This window comes from Danio aesculapii, chromosome 11 (assembly GCF_903798145.1).
Source record: "Danio aesculapii chromosome 11, fDanAes4.1, whole genome shotgun sequence".
NCBI lineage: Eukaryota > Metazoa > Chordata > Actinopteri > Cypriniformes > Danionidae > Danio > Danio aesculapii.
In genome coordinates this window covers 26,263,010-26,287,786 of record NC_079445.1, presented here as the reverse complement: position 1 = coordinate 26,287,786, position 24,777 = coordinate 26,263,010, and the positions used below count along the sequence as shown (strand labels likewise).

The 24,777-nt window shown below is 34.3% G+C and overlaps 1 protein-coding gene across 4 annotated transcripts in view; it reads left to right on the top strand.

Moving 5' to 3' along the window:
* kaznb (kazrin, periplakin interacting protein b) overlaps positions 1-24,777 on the top strand; it is a 370,845-nt gene that overhangs the window by 266,144 nt on the left and 79,924 nt on the right. For all 4 annotated transcript variants that reach the window (XM_056468005.1, XM_056468006.1, XM_056468008.1 and 1 more), the window contains one exon: positions 16,533-16,640. In XM_056468005.1, the coding sequence (XP_056323980.1) occupies positions 16,533-16,640 (108 nt within the window). The remainder of the gene's footprint in view (positions 1-16,532; positions 16,641-24,777) is intronic.

Genomic DNA, 24,777 nt, shown 5'->3' with positions numbered 1-24,777 from the left:
TATTGAAATGTTAGCAGTGTCTTCATGAGTGTGAAATTTGGTTTATGATATTGTGATATTGTGCTGAGGTATGTGTGTGTTACTGACGCGTCTGAGAGTGTGTCTTCTCTGTATAGAGATGTAAATGAGCAGCGGGGGTCAAGACAGTGGAGGAGGGGGTCAGCAGCAACACAACCTCTGCAGGCCTCTCTTCACTTTAATCTGCTAGAAATCTCTTGAATTTAACCGTCTTTGTTGAACAAAATGGCAGTGATGCTCAAAAAATTACAGCATTAATCAAAAGCTGATGAAGATATATCATAAACTATTTTCCTTTGGTTTCTTTATTTTCATGTTCTCTGTTCTATAGTTGATGATAATCTGAGATCTCAGGCCCTGTCCACAGCAATAATTGTTTTGGGTTTTTTTGCATTTATACAAGCATTGTTTCAAGGGCTGCGAGCAGATGGAAATGGGGAAACTGGTTAAAATGGTGTGATGTGTATGCTACACCTTATAGAGTAAAACAAGCAGACAGAGTAGCAAGATACACTAAATCACAAAATAGTTGTGCTTCAGCACAAAAATGGCAACAAAGATTACTAAAGTCAGACGATTTTACTATCATGTGACTTTTGATGATCTGTGAATCCTCATGTTCTTTATGCTGCTGTTTATCATTTATTTACAACTATACCCCTGCAAAACCTGTCACAGACACATATCCATTTTAATTTCATTTAATTCAAATTACATTTTCAGCTAAAGACTGGTTAACAAACAGAAATAAAATAATAATGTTTATTTTGTTTTATTTTCCTGATTGAAAACTTACACTTGTTAACCAGTCCTTACCTGTTAGTGACATGATTAGAAATGTACATTTGGAATTAAACGTATTTAAAATGGATAAATAAGGATTAATGTCATTTCGAGCTATGGTTTACACAACACTGGTGCTGTCCTGAAACGAACTTTTTGAACAATGGCTTACAGAGTAAAAACCTGTAACTCTGGAAGAAATGGACTTTATGAAGTGTCTTGACTGAAGTGAGTTTATCATGGGCCATGAATGAAAAGTTAGTGACTGAAATGGCAGAGGTGGCCTGATGGTGGAGAATTTGTATCCGCCATCAGCTGTTTGCACTCATAGTGTGAGAAATGAACTGCAGTTGAACTTGTCGCAAAATTATAAGCAAAATACCAAAAATCACATATGGTACAATGATGAACACTAACTTGTTGTTGTGTAAAATGCAGGAGGAAACTAGCGTCTAATGCTGATGTAATGATGATAATCCAGCAATGTGCTATAACATGTCAAATGGGATCATGAAAGGAGCATTCAAAAATCAACTCATGTAAACTCCTGAATCATATCAATGCCTTATTCTGTTTAATAAACATAATTAGATTACTGATGTCTATGTAAACAAAATCATTGACAGATTACAGAGCTGTGTTTGTGCTGCAGGCACTTCTATAGTTGATGATAATCTGAGCTGCGAGCAGATGGAAATTGAAAAAATGTTCATGCATGAACATTTTTAAACCATCAAAGTGGATTTATTTATATAATTACCTTTTTAGTTTTATCTGTGTTGTCTTTTATATCAAATATTTAAACGTTACTTTAAATAATCTGATCACGATTGGACCCGATTTACATTTAAACAGTTAGAGGTACTTGCCTTTACCTCATTATTAGCTAGACGACGGATCTTATTTCTGTGGAAGTCGTCTAAACCACCAAGTGTTTCACAGTGGCTTGTAGACACCATGTACTTTCTGAAGGTAGAAAAGATCAGATGCTCTCGCTCTGCCGATTACACATCTTTTTACGATAAATGGCAACCCCTCATAACTTACTTTCAGTCGCTCATAAGTTTGTCCACTGATTGTATTTTTCCAATTCATTGACATCACCTCCTCCACCCCCCTTTTTCTTCCCCCCCTACTTTTATCATGCTTTTATTTATTTATTATTATTTATTTTATTTTTTTTACTATTATTATTTTATTTACTCCTTTTTATTTAATATTGTTGCTGTTATTATTGTCATGTTATTTATCATATTTTTTTTTATATATAAATGTTTTATTGTTCTGTCACAAAAATTTAAAAGTGGAAAGTCTTTCACTATGTCTGTCATATCAGTCATTTATGTTCTTTTCACTCAATAAAAAAAAAAAAAATAAATAAAATAAAATAATCTGATCACTATTAATTACTACCACTGACAAAGTCTTTCTGTACTTTCTGCATATGGAACTGTTCTCTGTAGTGTGTGTTGTATACTGAAGCGTCTGAGAGTGTGTCTGCTCTGTATAGAGATGTAGATGAGCAGTGGGGGTTACAGTGGTGTGGTCAGCAGCAACACAAACCTCTAACTCTGTCTCTAACCTCCAACTGTCTGTGTTTCTCAAAATGACAATCATGACAATTCAAAATAGGAAACAAAAACATTTTTTAACATTTAAAGAAAAAAGTGATGAAGATATATCATAAACACTTTTATTTTTGTTTCTTTGTTTGTATGTGCTCTGTTCTATAGTTCAGGATATCTCAAGCCCTGTCTACACAGCGAAGATTGTTATATTTATTTTTTGATTTTTTGCAGATTTATAAAGTTTTGCATTCATACTAGTATTATTTCAAGAAATGGGAGAACGAGTTAAAATGGTGTAATACCTATAAAGGTGTATACCACACCTATATGCTGGATACAGTAAACTCACAGAAGAGTCATTAACATGCAGAGTACAGACAGAAACAGAAGATGATGGCAAAGACACAACCAAGCACAGAGTTAACACAGCTTTACCATGTTGTTATAGTAGTGTAAATAAACTTAGCAGTGCCTGCAGCACAAACACAGCTCTGTAATCTGTCAATGATTTTGTTTACATAGACATCAGTAATCTAATTATGTTTATTAAACAGAATAAGGCATTGATATGATTCAGGAGTTTACATGAGTTGATTTTTGAATGCTCCTTTCATGATCCCATTTGACATGTTATAGCACATTGCTGGATTATCATCATTACATCAGCATTAGACGCTAGTTTCCTCCTGCATTTTACACAACAACAAGTTAGTGTTCATCATTGTACCATATGTGATTTTTGGTATTTTGTTTATAATTTTGCGACAAGTTCAACTGCAGTTCATTTCTCACACTATGAGTGCAAACAGCTGATGGCGGATACAAATTCTCCACCATCAGGCCACCTCTGCCATTTCAGTCACTAACTTTTCATTCATGGCCCATGATAAACTCACTTCAGTCAAGACACTTCATAAAGTCCATTTCTTCCAGAGTTACAGGTTTTTACTCTGTAAGCCATTGTTCAAAAAGTTCGTTTCAGGACAGCACCAGTGTTGTGTAAACCATAGCTCGAAATGACATTAATCCTTATTTATCCATTTTAAATACGTTTAATTCCAAATGTACATTTCTAATCATGTCACTAACAGGTAAGGACTGGTTAACAAGTGTAAGTTTTCAATCAGGAAAATAAAACAAAATAAACATTATTATTTTATTTCTGTTTGTTAACCAGTCTTTAGCTGAAAATGTAATTTGAATTAAATGAAATTAAAATGGATATGTGTCTGTGACAGGTTTTGCAGGGGTATAGTTGTAAATAAATGATAAACAGCAGCATAAAGAACATGAGGATTCACAGATCATCAAAAGTCACATGATAGTAAAATCGTCTGACTTTAGTAATCTTTGTTGCCATTTTTGTGCTGAAGCACAACTATTTTGTGATTTAGTGTATCTTGCTACTCTGTCTGCTTGTTTTACTCTATAAGGTGTAGCATACACATCACACCATTTTAACCAGTTTCCCCATTTCCATCTGCTCGCAGCCCTTGAAACAATGCTTGTATAAATGCAAAAAAACCCAAAACAATTATTGCTGTGGACAGGGCCTGAGATCTCAGATTATCATCAACTATAGAACAGAGAACATGAAAATAAAGAAACCAAAGGAAAATAGTTTATGATATATCTTCATCAGCTTTTGATTAATGCTGTAATTTTTTGAGCATCACTGCCATTTTGTTCAACAAAGACGGTTAAATTCAAGAGATTTCTAGCAGATTAAAGTGAAGAGAGGCCTGCAGAGGTTGTGTTGCTGCTGACCCCCTCCTCCACTGTCTTGACCCCCGCTGCTCATTTACATCTCTATACAGAGAAGACACACTCTCAGACGCGTCAGTAACACACACATACCTCAGCACAATATCACAATATCATAAACCAAATTTCACACTCATGAAGACACTGCTAACATTTCAATATTTGACATACAAGACAACACAGATGAAACTAAAAAGATAATTATATTAAAAATCCACTTTGATGGTTTAAAAATGTTCATGCGAACCAATTCCAGAAGCTGAACTGTGGCTGTTAGTGGAAAAGTGAATCTGTGAGTGAATATGTCTGCTTTATTAGGGTCACTACTGATTTCAAGAGATTTTTCTAGTGTTGATCAGACGTTCCACAGTGTTTTGTTGCTGTTGCAAAATGTGGCTTTGATTTTACAACATAAGAGCATTGTGCACAAACCGTGGACCTAAACCTAAAAAACATATCACATCTCAGTTTAGGTAACATGTTTCATTGTTGTACTTCATTTAATTGTATTTATTATATTTAATTTAATTAATATGAAGTTAAATGCTACTAGTGGTCATGACTGAATGAATCATTGACCCATGATGTCAATATTGTGCATTATATTGGTTAGATTTAATTCCAAAGGTACATGTCACTAACAGGTAAGGACTGGTTAACAAGTGTAAGTTGTCAATCAGGGAAATAAAACAGCATAAAATTGAACATCTTTAGGTCATATAATTAATGTGAGCCAGCTGCACATTTCCAAGTCAACAAATATCTGTGACATTATCGCGGTGTTTGCCAGGGTTCACTTTGGGTGCACGCGACATGCTTTCGGCTGGCAGAGCGCACGATTTTTTTCCAGACTCAAGCGAACAGTTCGTGCAGCGCTGCATTTAATTGAATTTTTCTTCAAAATTAATTAAATTAACTTTATTGCCAACACTGTTGTTTCAGAGATCACTGCTACATGCACAGACCTGTTGCTGTTTATGACTTTCTGCTGTTTAAAACTTTCTTATTCATTTTATTTTAATATTATTTTGTATTATTATTTAAAAAATGTTTTATTTCATTATTAGTTACAGCTGCCGAAAAACGTTTAGTTGTTAAAAGCACTTATTGCACATTTTGACTTGTTGGATTGCAAGTTGCACACACAGACACAGACACAAGAAACATAGCTACAGATTTTTGAATGAAATCAAGGAAAAGTTTATTTAAAATCCACACACAGGCTTGAACTGAGGGCATGTTATGTGCTTTTGCTGAACTCCTGACAATGGAAATGCTTTTCAAAGTGATAAACTGTCAAGCTGAGTTTACCTGCAAAATAGCATAAGCTCACTAATAGAGCACCCCAGACCAGCCCCCCAACCCCACCCATCCCCACCCCCCCTTGCAGTAGTGCAATTCCACCCTCAGTGATAAGTGGCTCCAGGCTACAGGTTGACAACAATAAAATCAATAACATTAAATAATACTATTAATATTTTTTTCTGTAATACTTTTCAAATAAGTTGCCTTCACTTTCTGTACATTTAAAATCACAATAAACATATGAAGTTTGGTAAAGGAAAAAATGTGGTATTAAAGGTAAAATAAAGAAATTTGTAAAATTTTAAAGTGATATAAGTATTATCCAGTTATGTGTCTTCCAGCATACTCAAGCAGGAATTCTCCTGGCTCAATGTCTTTGCAGGCAATTATTCCATAACCTAATAAATAGAGTATTAGTGATTATAACCCTGTGCGACACAAATATATATATATATATATATATATATATATATATATATATATATATATATATATATATATATATAAAACAGCAAACAAAATGTGTTCACCTTTTAGATGTTGTTATTAGAGTCCTCCAATTCACAAATAAATGTGTTTTTGCATTTGCAACATTTTAGGAAGTTTTTAGGGAAATGTTTTTTTGTCTGAACAAATGCAAACAACATCCTTACAGGTGGTACTGCTTATGAAACCCATAACTGTAGCTTATATGTGACCCTGGACCACAAACCAACCTTATGTTGCATGGGTGTATTTTTGGCAAAAACCAAAATTGCATGGCATGGGTTAAAATAATAGATTTGACTTTATTCCCAAAAATCAATAAAACATTAAGTCATTTTCCATTGACAATTTCTTACCATAAATACATCAAAACAGAATTCATGACTAGTAATATGCATTGCTAAGAGTTAAACCAAGTTTTAGAGCTAAGTTTTAAACCACTTTTAAAATAGAATAAACTTTTTCTCAATATTTAGATTTTTTGCTCCCTCAGATTTCTGAAGTAGTTGTTTTTCTGACAAATAATGTCCTGTTTCAACAAACCATACATCAATGCAAAGCTAATTTATTCTTATTTTTCAGAAAAATGTATACAATTGACACTTATGACTGGTTTTCTGTAAGGTCACAATGATATGGTTTTGTGTAAGTCATATTGTTGTGAAAAAGTAAAATAGTTTATATAAAAGGTTCATACTGTATTTACAAATGTGATTAAGTAAATGCTTATCTGTGTTGCCATATTCAGTAAAAAATAGTCTACATTGTGTATGTCTAGATTTACAATGTATGTGACATCATAATACAGGAGCATTCTGGCTGGTGCAGTCTAAACAGGAAAAACACTAATTGTATAGAAATAATTTGAAAGAAAATCAATCCCAATCATACTTTAATGTTTCAAAGATTTCACACATTCCACATCCACACACTAATGTCTTTTTATATAAGTTAATCAAATTCGTTGTTAGATGGGATTTACAGTCTTACAGTGCTGAAGGCAGAATCTTGAATGATAACTTACCTTTCTCTTGACTTATAACTTTTTTCTGAAAGATGTCTTTATCTGTTCCAGAAGCAATGAATTCCAAAGCTTCCTTTTCCGCACAGACTCTTCTAGGTCTCATATTCCTATGAAATATGTTAAAACATATTTAGGGTACAGTGCATTTGACCATATTGATATATTTTCTTTTACCTGTTTTCCGATTTACTTTTATTAAAAGGTGCTATATAAATAAAGCTTTACTTACATTACTGACTTACAAAAAAAATTATAATAAAAAATTAGTATATAGTAAATAAAAAAATCACCAAAGCACTACATTGCATTTTTAACAAACATTTTATCATGTTAGCATTTAGATATTATTATAATATAAATTGAGAATGTGCAACTTACCTTTTCTGTCTTAATTGAAAAAGTCGGATGAAATATGGCCTCCGTAGACTTTTCTTTGTATGGTCGATTTAGTAGGTTGAAAAATCTCCAATGTAGTAATCTACAAGCAGTTTTGTCCTCCAAAGTTGTTGTTTGTTACTTAGCAAAAAAGTAAATGGAGGTTCTATTAAGTACCCAGAATATATATTCACACAAACCGACCCAGCTACTGTATCTGGATCATGATTGGATAAGACTCAAATAGCCCCATTAATGTTGGTACAGTCATGCAAATTTCGGTAGGAACGAATGGGGGTTCAAAACATTGGTAACTGGTTAGTTTTAATTTGACTAATCTTATAAAAAGTTAAACTGGCAGTAAATAATTAAAAAAATGCCGTTGTCATATTTTTCATAAATAAATGATAAATATCCATTTTTCATTTCCTAAAAATGCCATCTCAGTGTGGAAAGAAGGCCGAAACAAATATGTGTTTTTAAACAAAAAATATATTAGTGCGGCCAAAGTTTGTCCTAAAGTTTAACATTAAATAAAGTTAGATTATGATTAAAAATTCAGTGTTCCAGCTAAGGTCCCCTGTTGGATAGGTAAACGCCGCTCAGAGCTTCAGGTCCCCACTTGGTGTGCGTTTTAGTAAAAATGCAGTAACATTCACTGAGAAATAGATCAAATGTGTGTGTGCTCATTTAAGTTGGCCAGTGTATATATTTAGGTGTTTTGAAACATCCTAGAGATGTGGCCAAAGTTCTTCTGGATTGAGTTTGTGTCAGTTTGTTCTGTTTCTTCATGTATTTCCAGACAGACTGGATGATGACCAAACTGACATTAATCTAAAGCAGATGTTTTTGATGATGTTCATTGGCAGCTTTATTATGAAAGCAGTTTCCACAGTCCACACTGCAACACGAAAATGCCGTTGTCATATTTTTCATAAATAAATGATAAATATCCATTTTTCATTTCCTAAAAATGCCATCTCAGTGTGGAAAGAAGGCCGAAACAAATATGTGTTTTTAAACAAAAAATATATTAGTGCGGCCAAAGTTTGTCCTAAAGTTTAACATTAAATAAAGTTAGATTATGATTAAAAATTCAGTGTTCCAGCTAAGGTCCCCTGTTGGATAGGTAAACGCCGCTCAGAGCTTCAGGTCCCCACTTGGTGTGTGTTTTAGTAAAAATGCAGTAACATTCACTGAGAAATAGATCAAATGTGTGTGTGCTCATTTAAGTTGGCCAGTGTATATATTTAGGTGTTTTAAAACATCCTAGAGATGTGGCCAAAGTTCTTCTGGATTGAGTTTGTGTCAGTTTGTTCTGTTTCTTCATGTATTTCCAGACAGACTGGATGATGACCAAACTGACATTAATCTAAAGCAGATGTTTTTGATGATGTTCATTGGCAGCTTTATTATGAAAGCAGTTTCCACAGTCCACACTGCAACACGAAAATGCCGTTGTCATATTTTTCATAAATAAATGATAAATATCCATTTTTCATTTCCTAAAAATGCCATCTCAGTGTGGAAAGAAGGCCGAAACAAATATGTGTTTTTAAACAAAAAATATATTAGTGCGGCCAAAGTTTGTCCTAAAGTTTAACATTAAATAAAGTTAGATTATGATTAAAAATTCAGTGTTCCAGCTAAGGTCCCCTGTTGGATAGGTAAACGCCGCTCAGAGCTTCAGGTCCCCACTTGGTGTGCGTTTTAGTAAAAATGCAGTAACATTCACTGAGAAATAGATCAAATGTGTGTGTGCTCATTTAAATTGGGCAGAGCATATATTTAGGTGTTTTGAAACATCCTAGAGATGTGGCCAAAGTTCTTCTGGATTGAGTTTGTGTCAGTTTGTTCTGTTTCTTCATGTTATTCCAGACAGACTGGATGATGATCAGATCAGATCTCTGTGTGGAGCACTGGCTGTTGTCAGACTGTTGTCAAAAATAGAGTCAGCATGCTTGTGTTTGCTTTATAATTTAGCAAGGTAAAACAAAGCTTTGTCTCCTATTTTGAATCATCAGGCAGAAATGTTTGTAAAATAGTATGTATTATGTAACACTCATAGTAAATATAACACACACACACACACACACACTGCAGAGTACTATATACTTTGTCAAATAAAATACAAACTTTTAAATATATATTTGCTTATTTAATTGAAGTATGACTTGAACGATTTTTATTTTTGTGCAATGATTCGTATGTAGATAGATTTAACAGCTACTGTTATTGGCCACGTGAAAAACCTTCAGATGTAATTTAGTTTTGTTTAGACGCTGACTAAAAACAAGTTTTGAAGTTTTTTGATGTTTATGTGTTATCTACATTTTCAGGGTTAAACTACATATTTGTACGAAGAGTTTGAGTCAATATTGTGAAAATTGCACATTTAACTGAAACAGTTAATTTACGAAATGTGAAAATGTTTATATTATACAGAGTAATGTGTTATGCATTTATGGCCAAATAAATATAAACAGTTTAAATACAAGCAAAATAATAAGTAATAGCCCTAAGGTAACTTTTTGTTTGAATTTGTGTATTTTTCATATATTTCTTGCTTGTATTCTTGCCATGATAAACATATATGTTTATATAGCAACCCATGTTCTGTTGTCATTAATATGTTAATAAACTTTAGGTAGAACTGTCAGAGATATAAACACAAAAGCAAGTGATGCAACAAAGTTTGATAAAAAAAAATCTTGAATGATTATAAACATTGTTTAAAATAACAATAATTTTAAAAAATCTTGAATGATTATAAACATTGTTTAAAATAACAATAATTTTAAAAAATCTTGAACGACATTAATGATAAATAAATATGATCATTAATGACTTCTCTATTTATCTGTCTGATTTTCCGGGGGTTTTCTTTTGACTGCCACCTGATATTGTAAAGAATATCTCAACAGCGGACGCGTCATGTATAAAAGGCTCGTCTGTATGTTGCGCACGCTGTCAGCAGAGGTTCACGATGCTGCGCCAGGAGAAAGTATAAATCAGCCTTTAGTATTGAGCGGCACATGTTTGGATGACTTTATATTTACTAATAGTTCCCTTTTTCAATATCTCTGTAAGAACAGTGTTGATAATTATTGAAAAAGAAAACAGTCATTGCCTTAAAACATAAAAAGTAACTGTAAAAACTGTAAAAAGACTGAATATATATTAATTATAAAAATTAAAAAAACACAGTAATTGCCTTAAAACGTACACTGTAAAAAATACTTGAGAGATTTTTTTATAAACATTCCGAAATTGGGCAAATTATAAAAAATGTATATAATTTTTAGTATGTTTTATTTGTATGCTTTATATGTATTACATGTATTACTTTCAATGGCAAGCCTAAAATATTTGCAGGTAAAACTTATTTAGCATTAAATGTTTCTATCAGAATATTTAATAATAAGTAAAGGTTTAAATCTTCAAAAGTTATCATGTAAATAAAGTTAATTAAAGTTAAAAGTCTCAAAAGGTCCCCTGTTGGATAGGTAAACGCCGCTCAGTGCTTCAGGTCCCCACTTGGTGTGTGTTTTAGTAAAAATGCAGTAACATTCACTGAGAAATAGATCAAATGTGTGTGTGCTCATTTAAGTTGGCCAGTGTATATATTTAGGTGTTTTAAAACATCCTAGAGATGTGGCCAAAGTTCTTCTGGATTGAGTTTGTGTCAGTTTGTTCTGTTTCTTCATGTATTTCCAGACAGACTGGATGATGACCAAACTGACATTAATCTAAAGCAGATGTTTTTGATGATGTTCATTGGCAGCTTTATTATGAAAGCAGTTTCCACAGTCCACACTGCAACACGAAAATGCCGTTGTCATATTTTTCATAAATAAATGATAAATATCCATTTTTCATTTCCTAAAAATGCCATCTCAGTGTGGAAAGAAGGCCGAAACAAATATGTGTTTTTAAACAAAAAATATATTAGTGCGGCCAAAGTTTGTCCTAAAGTTTAACATTAAATAAAGTTAGATTATGATTAAAAATTCAGTGTTCCAGCTAAGGTCCCCTGTTGGATAGGTAAACGCCGCTCAGAGCTTCAGGTCCCCACTTGGTGTGTGTTTTAGTAAAAATGCAGTAACATTCACTGAGAAATAGATCAAATGTGTGTGTGCTCATTTAAATTGGGCAGTGTATATATTTAGGTGTTCTGAAACATCCTAGAGATGTGGCCAAAGTCCTTCTGGATTGAGTTTGTGTCAGTTTGTTCTGTTTCTTCATGTATTTCCAGACAGACTGGATGATGATCAGATCAGATCTCTGTGTGGAGCACTGGCTGTTGTCAGACTGCTTGTGCAGACAGTAATCTCACTGTATAATTACAATTAAAGACAAAAATAATGTTTGGAAATGTAAATTGCTATTTCAAGCTGACGTGCTACAAAAAAACAGGGAAGGGGGGGGGGGGGGGGGGTTGGACTAATAAGTTGACTTAATTCCTTTATGTTTTCCCAACACAACTCTGTTGTGTGGAACCCAGCATTTTACAGTGATGGATAAATTGTAAATAAATCAGATTTCATTCCTATTCCTTGAATAAATGTTAAAAAATGCAATTATTCTGACACTACACACAACTGGGTAATTTAGTTCCTCACTTCACAACAAAACCTCTGAAACCCGATCAAAAAAAAAACTATTATTTATTTAGCATTTAATGTTTCTATCAGAATATTTATAATAAGTAAAGGTTTAAATCTTCAAAAGTTATCATGTAAATAAAGTTAATTAAAGTTAAAAGTCTCAAAAGGTCCCCTGTTGGATAGGTAAACGCCGCTCAGTGCTTCAGGTCCCCACTTGGTGTGTGTTTTAGTAAAAATGCAGTAACATTCACTGAGAAATAGATCAAATGTGTGTGTGCTCATTTAAGTTGGCCAGTGTATATATTTAGGTGTTCTGAAACATCCTAGAGATGTGGCCAAAGTTCTTCTGGATTGAGTTTGTGTCAGTTTGTTCTGTTTCTTCATGTATTTCCAGACAGACTGGATGATGACCAAACTGACATTAATCTAAAGCAGATGTTTTTGATGATGTTCATTGGCAGCTTTATTATGAAAGCAGTTTCCACAGTCCACACTGCAACACGAAAATGCCGTTGTCATATTTTTCATAAATAAATGATAAATATCCATTTTTCATTTCCTAAAAATGCCATCTCAGTGTGGAAAGAAGGCCGAAACAAATATGTGTTTTTAAACAAAAAATATATTAGTGCGGCCAAAGTTTGTCCTAAAGTTTAACATTAAATAAAGTTAGATTATGATTAAAAATTCAGTGTTCCAGCTAAGGTCCCCTGTTGGATAGGTAAACGCCGCTCAGAGCTTCAGGTCCCCACTTGGTGTGTGTTTTAGTAAAAATACAGGAGTGCATATTGTCAATATCCACTAAGATGTTGATTAAATGTGTGTACTCATTTAAATTGAGCAGTATATATATATATATATATATATATATATATATATATATATATATATATATATATATATATATATATATATATATATATATATATATATATATATATATATATATACTGATATATATGCACATATATAACAAACAATTTATGCAGATTAAACTAAATTATTTAGGTTTTAATGTCACTATTAGAATATTTAATAATATATAAATGTTTAAAATGTTAGAGTTTAGCATGTAAATAAAGTCAGATTGTGAGTTTAGAGTCTGTGTTCCAGCAGTCTGTGTGTTTCACACTCAGTGTCTCTGCAGTCTATGAAGGTCCCCTGCTGGATAGGTAGATGTCGCCCAGAGCTTCAGGTCCCCACTTGGCATGTGTTTTTAAAAAAAATTCAAATACTTATTTTCAGTTATATTATGAAAAAAGACCTTAAAAGAAAATTTTGTATGTGATTTTTATTTTATTAAAATGAGCAGAAACCCTGGTCCCCTCTTGGCCTGTATAGAGCGACAGTCCCCTCTTGGTAGCATAGACATGTATGTGTGTGTGTGTGTGTGTGTGTGTGCGTGTGTGTGTGTGTGTGTGTGTTTCCATTTGTTGTTTCTGCTTCGAAATCCCGATCTGGATGCTTTCTCGGTGGTCTGGACATGGCATGCCGCCCACTCTGAAAGATCGTACCTGGAAGTAAATTGATCCATTGTTCACTGAACTGGTAGGACAAAACATTCTTGCACTGCGCTCATATTTTTGTTTTTATTCGTTGTTGGACTTTGCTGGACTGGACTGATTTTTTTAGGAATTTTCACATCAAACTGGAACTGAAAGAACTGAGTGTTGAACAATGAACTTGGACTCTGAACCACTACTTTTATTTTAATTCATTTTTTTTCTTCACTGTATGTGATTTGTGGAATTGGAATTGTCTGAGGTCTGAATTTAAAATTTGACGTGTTGGTGATTTCGGTCTATATTTTGTATTTCCTCCTATCTTAAATTAGTATTCTTTAAGCTGGGGCAGTAAGACATATGCTGGATTAGTTGGCGGATCATTCTGCTGTGGTGACCCCAGATTAATAAAGGGACTAAGCCGAAAAGAAAATGAATGAATGAATATTCTTAAAACTGATCTGTTTTTTGACACTTTTGATATTTACCTCATTTTTTTACTTTCATCTTTGAGTCTAAATTATTTATCTATCTAAAATCTGTTTTTATTTCTATACACTCTGGTCCTAAGAAGAAAATAGTAAATACTGTAAAAAAAACATAGCAAGCACATCAATAACGCAGAGGTATGGGTTACACATGACAACATATGTTTTTTGTTCACTGTAACTTATGAAACTACGTTAATCATGTTCTAACTTAATTTCATAAGTTACACCAGCTGTTTTAAGTCAGTTTAACATAATATAAGTTTAATAAACTTAAAAGGTTAATTTGATTCCACTTAAAAATTTAAGGCAACCAGGTTTTGTTTACAGTGTGATGTTAATCATTATTATTATTATTTGCGTATTATTATTATTATAACTTTTAGTTTTACATGAAAAGTAATAATTTCATATATTTTATATATAGTTTAAAATAATTGTATATTATTATTATTATTATTATTATTATTATTATCATTATTATTATTATTAAAAACAACTTGTACTTGATCAAATATTATGACGGCAATATAATAATAACTGTAATAATAATGAAACTTATTAAAAATGTCATCAAGAAACAAATATAGTAGGGTTGGGTGATGTCGACCAATTTGGCATGGTACAATGTCTAATGTGAAACATCGCGATGGACGATGGCATTGTCATTGTAGGCAGCGATGAATTAAATATCTATGAATAATTCCGCAAAAACCACATGGTCTTTGTTTTACCGATACGTAACCAAGTTATGAATAAATAAAGATAAGTTACACACAAATTACCACCTGTCAATCACTTTTTTCCATGGGACTCTGGCATGAATAGGCAGAGTGATCTGTGTCATTATAATGGCGTTGACAAACTTGGTTGGTAAAAAAAGGTGCACAACCAACAGGAACCAACCAACAGTATCTGAGATTTTTGCTACAAGTAGTACAAGCATGAAAGCGAAAGATTGAAGCAGTGTACTGATACTGTGACACATTACCTGATAGATTCAAAAGACAGAAGAGTCGTTAGATTAATTAAATATCACCTTTAACAACTAGTGAGACGCGATCCAGTGCTGAATCCTTGATAAACTGTTCGATGTGGACTGCTCTCTGGGGTTTTGTGCTCAAAGGACACCATACTCAGCTCAGACGTGCGCATATACTGCTGAAGCTCATGCCAGAGTGTGTGTATGCGTGTGTGTGTGGTCACGTGATGTGCGTTTTCAATGGTATAGTGTGGATGGAGGGCTGTTCAGAAATGCTAGATGAAACGCCAGTGTGGACGTGGATCATTTTCATTCTAAAATGCCATTTTAAAATTAAGACGTATTAGTGTAAACGGGACCTCAGTGTGTGTTTTTCGCGAGCGGGTTGCTGCTGCGACATCGTCTATCAACCCAAACCTAAAATATAGTTTTTCTTTTAAAAAAACAAAAAAAACGAATACTGATTTTACATTTCATTCTCTTCCAGATTAAAATGTATCATTTATTTTATTTTATTATTATTTTACCATCGTCTCTTTTTACTTATTTAATTACATTTTAATATAGCATGTAACAAGTGTCTTATTAACCACTGTGGGACTTTTTAAAGACCCCTGCTCTGGTTATACAAAATACTACATAGGTAGAGTTCCAGCATCCAGAAAGTGTGTGTGTGTGGGGGGGGTCTGCAGTGTTACATATCGGAGAGCAAAAGTTGTCACATTAGGATCTGTGTAAGTGTAAAGCAGGTACAGAGAGAGTGAAGAAAAGGGCACTTGAAGAGACTTCAATTAGCGGCATCAGTTGAGCTGTGCAGTCGGCCATGAAGCCTGAGCCATGAGAGAACAGCCAGTGCCGAGATGCTACCCGTTAAAGGATGAACGCCGTCTGACATAATGATGTGGAAAATGACAAGCACTTTTTCTTATCTCCTGTCAAAGCCTGCTGTAATTGACACACAATGCACACAATTCCTCACGGAAGTGACATAGCTGTACTTTCAGGTGATCCAAAGGTGCGTTCGATGACAAAGGAGCCATTTATTTATGATGTTCACGGTATGGGCTGTTGAAAGATCGGCACACCGCCCTTGTTCTGTCCTCACAGGCAGACACGAATATCCCTCGTGGCTTCAGAGAAGCGTAAGACGGAGGACGATGATTGATGGTAGTTGTAAATCTCGACGTTCTCTCGTCCTCATCAAAGCAACATTGTTAGCTTCACTCGTCCCTTTCAAATCCAAGAGAAGAAAAATCATGATTCAGTGTGTTGTTCCCTGCACTGTACATGAAATTGCTACCTGTCACTTTCAATGCACATTGATTATGGCTATAGCGTGGGCCGCGGACGGAGGGTGATTATTCCTCTTTAAAAGGCATCGGGTGGATGTGGCGCTTCTGCGTGGTGCGTGTCACTGTTTCAGAGTTAATTACAGATGCGCAGTAATAGCTGTGAGATGCTCGGTGACTCACGAGTCCCTCCGACACAATCCACACGCCTCACTCGTGGGAGGCCTGCACTTTGCCACCCTCGGCCACTTACTAAGGCGAAAATGTCAAAGCTCTCCGTTATCTGGGATCTGATGAACTGTGAACGAGTTTGAAGAAAAGTGTTCTCTTTTGTCTTGCAGATCCATCAGTCCACCACCGGCAGAAGACAGTGGTTTCTGATCTCACTTTCCAAAAAGGCATGTCCAGCTTGATGGACTTCGGGACTCCAGATTCTACACTCGACAAAGGTAAGATCACTGAACATGATAAATAGGCTGTCATTATATAATGTCAAAGCTGTTGAAATAATGAAATGATAGTTTGGAATGGTGGTGGCGCAGTAGGTAGTGATGTCGCTTCACAGCAAGAGTATTCTTGCTGGTTCGAGCCTTGGCTGGGTCAGTTGGCATTTCTTTGTGGAGTTTGCATGTTCTCCCAGTGTTCGCGTGGGTTTCTTCCGGGTGCTCTGGTTTCCCCCACAGTCCAAAGACATGTGGTTCAGGTGAATTGGGAAGACTAAAATTGTCCATAGTGTATGTGTGTGAATGAGAGTGTATGAGTGTTTCCCAGTGATGGGTTGCAGCTGGAAGGGCATACGCTGCATAAAACATGTGGTGGGTAAGTTGGCGGTTCATTCTGCTGTGGGGACCCCAGATTAATAAAGGGACTAAGCCGAAAAGAAAATGAATGAATGAGTTTGGAATGGCATGCTATATTGGCAGAAATGAGTATCTGTCTATTTATTGTAGTTATTGTCCTGAAAATGTTGTGTTATGTTGAAATAATTAATTGATAGCTTGCAGTGTTCCCACGCTTTTTTATGAACAGCAGATTCCAAGAGTTTTTAAAGCATCATTAATTTAAAGTCAAGCACCTTTTTTATTCATACCCCAGCATATGAAACGCCATGAAAGTCCTTACTGTACTTAACATTTCACTTACACTTAATATTTACGTTAAAAATAACAGAGTAATTTTCAAAAACTGACCGTTTTAAACAGTCATGTTCAAAGAACTTTAATAGATTTAGTTGAATTTATTACTGGTAATATTCAAATGCAGAAAATTCTGAAAAATTGATCAAATGTGCATTGTTTGTCAGTGTTCATGTACAAGAATTTAAGATTTTTCATTTAAGAATTTCTTAGTTTAGAGTACAATTCTTGAAAAAACACCATAAACAAATTTTATTTAAATTTAAATTTTAAAGCACTTTCAAGTCAATGTATGTTTTTAAGTACTTTCCAGGCCTTGAACCCATATGTCTGAAACTGATTTACTTTCAAGAAGGGTGGGAACCCTGAGCTTGGCATGGCATGGTATATTGGCAGGCATATGAGTTTCTGTCGATATATTGTAGTTATTAGCCTGAAAAGAATAATAGGTTACTGTATTAAAGCTGATAAGGGATTATTTCTGCTGTTTGGCCATGAGGTGGGTTTTGATTGGTGTCTTCCACATGACGGATAAACTTTTCAAGAGTTTATGCTTGGGGGAAAGGTTTATGTTGGCAGTAGGGGTGGGCGTTATTACTAAAATTGTATTTCATTTTGTGAGTAATTTTATTTCATGGTAACAATGTATTTGGCAATATACTTATTTAAATGGGTAAATCAACAAAAGGATTGTAATAAATAAAGAAATACTTCAGAAATAATGTATAAATTTTTTTTCTTTTATTTGGACCTTGTTAAATATAGTAGGGATCAACAAAATTGGATTTTTGCCCAGATTTTCAAACTTCTGTGTCTGAGCTGATGATGTTGATATCTTTTCTGTTTGAGTGTTCATTTATAGAGGGATATTGTACTTGAAGTTATTCTCACATTCACAGTTTCAAGATGGTAAAACAAAACTGTTTTTCAAAAACACAGGAAAAAGTTAATCTCAGATTGCTAATCTGATTTTACTATGTAAGTCTCACATGCAGCTTGCTCAGTCACACTGCAATTGAGTTAGCCACGCCCGCTTATTTACATATACATTTATTCACAGTACACTCATAATTTATTTAATTTTAATTATTGACAATTTATCCCGCAGTAATGATATATACCATTCTACTGTTCAGCCCTAGTTGGTAGGGTATGAGAATTTTCTGTGGGAAAAAATACATCAGAAGTGTTATTTGTAAATTATTGTGGGGAAACAATCTGTATTTGTTTACCTATTGTTTTTGTAATCAGGCTCTGAAAATTCATACCAAAAGTGATCTATCAGCCTACTACAGTATGTACTGTATGTAACTTAATTCAACTAATATGCATAACGACCATGAAGTATACTTTAGCCTATGAGTGTACACTAGGAAGGTGTAGTCATACTAGCAAAAATTGTAGTAACGTTTTACATGTAAAACCCAATCCCTTACAGAATTTGTGATTACAAAATTTTATTCAGATTTTAGGCTTTATGTGACATCATTGCAGTACACAAACAAACGCCCACTTCAAAGTTGGGTATGTGCATTTAGTTAATGTGCATCGTTGTTTCAGCAACTCATGTCTCTCCCAGTCAGTCCACATGTAACTCACTCTGTAAGCATACATGCTCACACACACAACATCTCCTCAACTGGTGCAATTTATCAACACTGCCTGTTTTCTGAGTAAAAGCTCACACAGTCTGTAAACAACCCGAAAATAGACAAGCAGCATGACAGAACGAGTAGAGGCCACTCTGAGTGGAAATGTAAATTTGTTCTCACCCAGCTAACAAAAATACATGACTGTTAGAAAATTTAATCTGAGGGACAAACTCTGAGGGAAAAAATAGGGTTGTGTAGTGACAACATCATGGATTAATAGTTGTGTGTTTGTTAGTAAATTGGTATTCTTTATGTTTTTTATTTATTTCTCTGTGGGGGCACATCAAGTTGCAATCTAATTTATGTTCTCATTTGTGCAAAGTTATTTAAAGGCTATTCCAGCAAGAATGAGGCAAAAAAAATTATACTTCCTTAAAAATGCATGTATTAACATTTACAATATTAACAAGGCAGCACAGTGGTTGCACTGTCACCTTACAGCAAGAAGGTTGCTGGTTTGAGTCCCGGCTGGGTGAGTTGGCATTTCAGTGTGGAGTTTGCATGTTCTCCCCTGATCGTGTGGGTTTCCTCTGGGTGCTCCAGTTTCCCCCACAGTCCAAAGACATGCGATAGAGATTAATTGAATAAACTAAATTGTCCGTAGTGTATGAGAGCGTGTGTGTGAATGAGTGTGTATTGGTGTTTCACAATAGTGGGTTGCAGCTGGAAGGGCATCAGCTGTGTAAAACATATGCTGGAATAGTTGTCGGTTCATTCCACTGTGGCGACCTCTGAAATAGAGACTAAGCCGAAGGAAAATGAATGAATGAAAATGCAAAAAGACAGAGAAAATTCCATATGGCATCAATTCAAAACAAGTCCTGACACTGGTCAAAGATGAAGTCTCTTCGAGTGTGTACTGTATGCGTAAATGCTTGTGTATTTGACTGTGCAACATACACTAAAATACACATAAAAATGAGTATACTCTAAGCTTAAGCACGATGTTGTGTTGCTTAGCACTCATTTCCCGTAGGCCGCGAACATGCAGAGCTCTTGTAATTCATCACAGCTCTGAAAGGCATATAAAACAGCCATTGTCCTGTAGATTTTCAGCTTCATCATGTGTTTGTAAAGAGCAAAGTGTCTGCAACTAAAGAAATGCACTTCTACAAATTGCGAGAGAGTCATCTTGCACGAAAACAAAAAAGCTTTGTCTGATGCGTATAATGTCACCCGCTGCGGGGAGGCGTCATTATGAAGTGTATTGATCAAACTGGGAATTGAAGAGAATTTTCGAAGTCGTATTCTAGACATCCCATTTTCCACACATAATGACGCCTGTTACTCTCTATTGCCTTTCCTCCAGAGTGCTGTCCTCCTGAATCATAATCTTTATTATGTCTTTATCAAAGCCAGCATCACAAAGAAGCCAAACTACCCTCTCAGGATGATAGAGGGTCTTCATTTTAACCAGTACCAGGAATTATTTTCGACTTCACTCAGGCTGATTGAGAACACGGCATGACAAATATCCAAGACGGTCATTAGTATTGACTTTAATATATACAGTTGAAGTCAAAATTATGAGCCCTCCTAGGGTTTCTTTTTCTTTTTCAAATGTTTCGTAAATAATGTTTAACAGAGCAAGGAATTTTTCACAGTATTTCCGATAATATTATTTTCTTATGGAGAAAGTATTTGTTTTATTTCGTCTAGAAAAAAAGCATAATAATAATAATAATTTCTTACATTTATGTAGCACTTTTTTGGGGGGAATCTCCTCATCCACCACCAGTGTGCAGCATCTACCTGGATGACACGATGGCCAGACCGCACACCACACACCAGCTGATTGATGGAGAGTAGACAGAGTGACGAAGCCAATTATGATATGGGGATGGTTAGGAGGCCATGATGGACTGAGGCCAGTGGGCAAATTTGGCCAGGATGCGAGGGTCAAACACCCCTACTCTTATTCAAAGGACATCCTGGGATTTTTAACGACCACAGTTTTAATGTCTCACTGAGCAGTATAGAGTCCCCATCAATATATTGAGGCGTTAGGACCCACACAAACTGCCGGTTCAGCACCCCCTGCTCACCCCCTTGCCATGGTCAGTCTTGCTGCATGAGTTTCTTTTGTTTTTTGCTTTTCATTTCTGCTATATTTGCATGTTTATTTTCTTTGTTCTATGCCTTTTCATTTTGTTCTGGTCATTTTTAAATCTTTCTGTTCTTTTTATTTTAATTGGTTGTGTTGTGATGATTTTTTCTTTCTCTTGTTTTACTTTGTTTACTGATTTGTTTAGATCTTTTCTGCTCAAATCTATTCTGATTTGTCATTTTCTTGTATATATTCTGTTAGTTTAACTAATTTACATTTGAATGCAGCTTCCATTCTCTGTTTTTCTCTCTTCTTTTGTATTTTGATTTTCTTTGTTTATTTCTGTTTTTTTATCTGTGCTGTGCATTTCTAATTTTTTTCAAAAAACAGAGATAAAAGTTTGTTCATTTCTGTTAAGCTCTTCATTATTGTTTTGTTCTATGTTCATTTAAGTTTTTTGAAATTTCATTTGTCCTCATTTCTGTTCTATATTACATTACTTCATTTATATTATATTACTGTCATTTAATTTCTGCTATATTCCATTTATATTTTTTAATTCTCTTTTAATCTGTTTAGTTTTGTCATTTTAATTATTTCTATTCTATTTTATTCCGCTTTATTTTGGCTTAATCCCTGATTACCAATTACTCTGGCATATGTTTTATGTGACGGGTTCCCTTCCGGCCGCAACCTACTACTGAGAGTACACTAACTTGTGAACTTGTGTAATTTCGTTTATTTTCTCTTGTTTTGTTGTTCTTTTCACTTCGGTTTCTGACGGTTTTCTTTCTGACAGAGGTAACCACAGAGCCACCGTGTCGCCAGTTTTTGATATGTTACATTCATTTCTGTTCTGCTTTATTTAATTCTATTTAGCTTTGCTCTGTTCTTATATCTGGTCTGTTCATTCCAGTTCTCAATATTCTGTTTTGTACAGTTAAATTCCATTCTGTTTATGTTGTGTTGGTTTATTTTTCAGTTTATTTCAATTGTGTTTATTTTTCTATTTTATTCTAACAAACTTTTGGTAAAAATGTTTTTTTTTTTTTTTGGCATAATAATGCTGTGTTGCTTGTAGTGACAGACCATGATATATACAGTTGAAGACAGAATTATTAACACCCCTGAATTATATTTTCCCCATTTTCTGTTTAATGGAAAGAAGATTTTTAGAATATAGAACACCCTTCTAAACATAATAATTTTAATAACTTATTTCTAATAATGATTTTGTTGATCTTTGCCTTGATGACAGTACATAATATTCTACTAGATATTTTTCAAGATGCAAGTATTCAGTTTAAAGTGCCATTTAAAGGCTTACCTATATGCAAGTTAGGGTAAATAGGTAAATCATTATATAACAGTGGTTTGTTCTGTAGACAATCTGAAAAAAATATTGCTTAAGAGAGCTAATAATATTAACCTTAAAATGTCTTTTTTTAAATGAAAAGTGCTTTTATTCTAGCTGAAATAAATGAAGAAAGACTTTCTCTAGAAGAAAAAATATTATAGGAAATACTGTGAAAAATTCTTTGCTCAACCAGAATGATTTATTAACCATTACTTTCCATCACTTTTAGATAACTGGCTGATAATATCACCTGATTTCAGTTAGTTTAACAGTTTTTGTATCAGTTATTTGACAGTATTGCTTCATCAGTATCACGATATGTTTTGACACCCTCAATATACCATGGCACTGTCATCATTTTTTTTAGCATGGGCTGTTTTATTCGGTCTTGTTCTTTCTTTTTCTCTGCTGATTTTATTATCTTTTTTCCTGTTTCTCTTCTATTCCCATGTGTTGTTCGTTTCACCCTGTGTGAAAAGCATTATTGATGTTGTGCTTGCTGTCAGTACTTCATTACTCCCAGCCGAGCCTTAAATTGTTTTGAAAGATAACGCTCGCTCTGCCAGGCAACTGTATCTATGCAGTCGAGAAATAAAAGGAAGCAGGCAGCCATATTAGAGCTGCTTTAATGTACTAAATTCATTATTTTCAGCCTCGTGCGCTCACTTGTGCAGCACAACAACTCGAAAAAAAGACTCTGCGGGTGGACGAATGTACATTTAATCAACATGCCAGAGGTCTCGCGCAGATATTAAGGCAAGACACTGCAGATGAATAGGTTAATAACAAATACTTATATTAACAGACTTCCCTATTTGATTAAATATATTAAGAATTGAAAAAAATGCATTATAAATTTTTTTAAATGCTATGTTTAAATATGCAAACGAGGCATTCTTTAATTTAAAGTGTATTTATAGTGCAAAAATGGAAACTTTCTTTTATTTATTTATTTATTTATTGACATTTGAGTCAAAGATATTTAGAGTGAATTCTGGGAATATTTTTATCACTCAGTTATTCAGAAAACAAACTGTGAACAATATATACATACTATATTTTTAATATGTAGTCTAAACAAATCTACAGTCACAAATAAATAAAGTGTTTCTTCACTCCGCTTGGACCACACACTTTCAACGCTCAATGTTTCTGGAAAACATTGAAATTCTTAAGGCACTATTTTAACGATCTAGGGGCAAAGTCTAAAGCGTATGGTGCAAAAGCATTAGAAGTATGTGTTGATCCAACTTTGCTATTTTAAGGACAGAAAAATAGGCTTTGTGCCCCGGCGCATGCAACAGATTGTGCTTATTCTCTTAGTGAGTTATGGGGGTCTTTTGAGCATACTGTGCATTAAACCAATCAGAGTATCATCTCACATTCCCTTTAAGAGTCATTTGCTATTTACATGGCGGACTTGTAAGTGGAAAAACGGAATGCTACATTAGCGAGACAAACAACATCTGCAGCGAGAATCAAGAACGAGCCTTCTCCCATCAGCCTCTTTATGTTCTCTTTAATTTTTACTCTTTACTTTACTCCTTTACTTTCGTGGTTAAGTAAACGGTGTCGTATGCACTCCACTGAAGACATCCATTAGCCTACATAATTCATTTCATTTGTTAAGTGCAAAGATTTGTTTCAAAACTATTTCTAAATTCAGTTCTAATTCCCAGCAAACGAATAAATGAACAATAATAACGTAGTGTGGTCAAACAACTGAGTTACAGCCAAACACACATCCTGTTTTTATGCCCCATATGATGATGCAGATGTCTCCAAAACTCAACAGGTGAGCAAATCTAATCTTGTTTTTATTAAAACAAATATATATGCATATAATAAATAATACTACTACTAATAATAATAACATTATACAAATGCAAATGTAATGAATAGATGTCATAAATAAACAAAGAAGGCATGCATGTAGTAGTTTTATATTTATGTAGAAAATAATCATTTTTGTAATATTTTAATCCTTTAATTTTTGACATATGTAAAGATATTTGTGTGCTGCTGTACATGTATTAAGCTTGTGTATTAAGCAATGTGTAAGCACATAGGCCCATAACTAACCCGCTCTAATCCAGACTTTAGACCAGCTTTTAGTGGGTCAATGGTGCAGTCTGTTTCAGTTCCTCAAAATAGCAATGCGCCAACAACACGCTTTAACACACCTCCTTTTTAGACTTGCACACCCATGAGTCCACAAAGGGGCACAAATGGATTTACTATTTAAATGTGGCACAAAACGTGAAAATTAGGGTTGCGCTGGACTTAAAATAGCTACAAATCACGGCATACAGGTCTTGCACCTTATTGCACCGGGTGTATAATAGGACCCTTAGTGTGCTACGGATGAGGTGAGTGGGCTTGACAAACCACCTG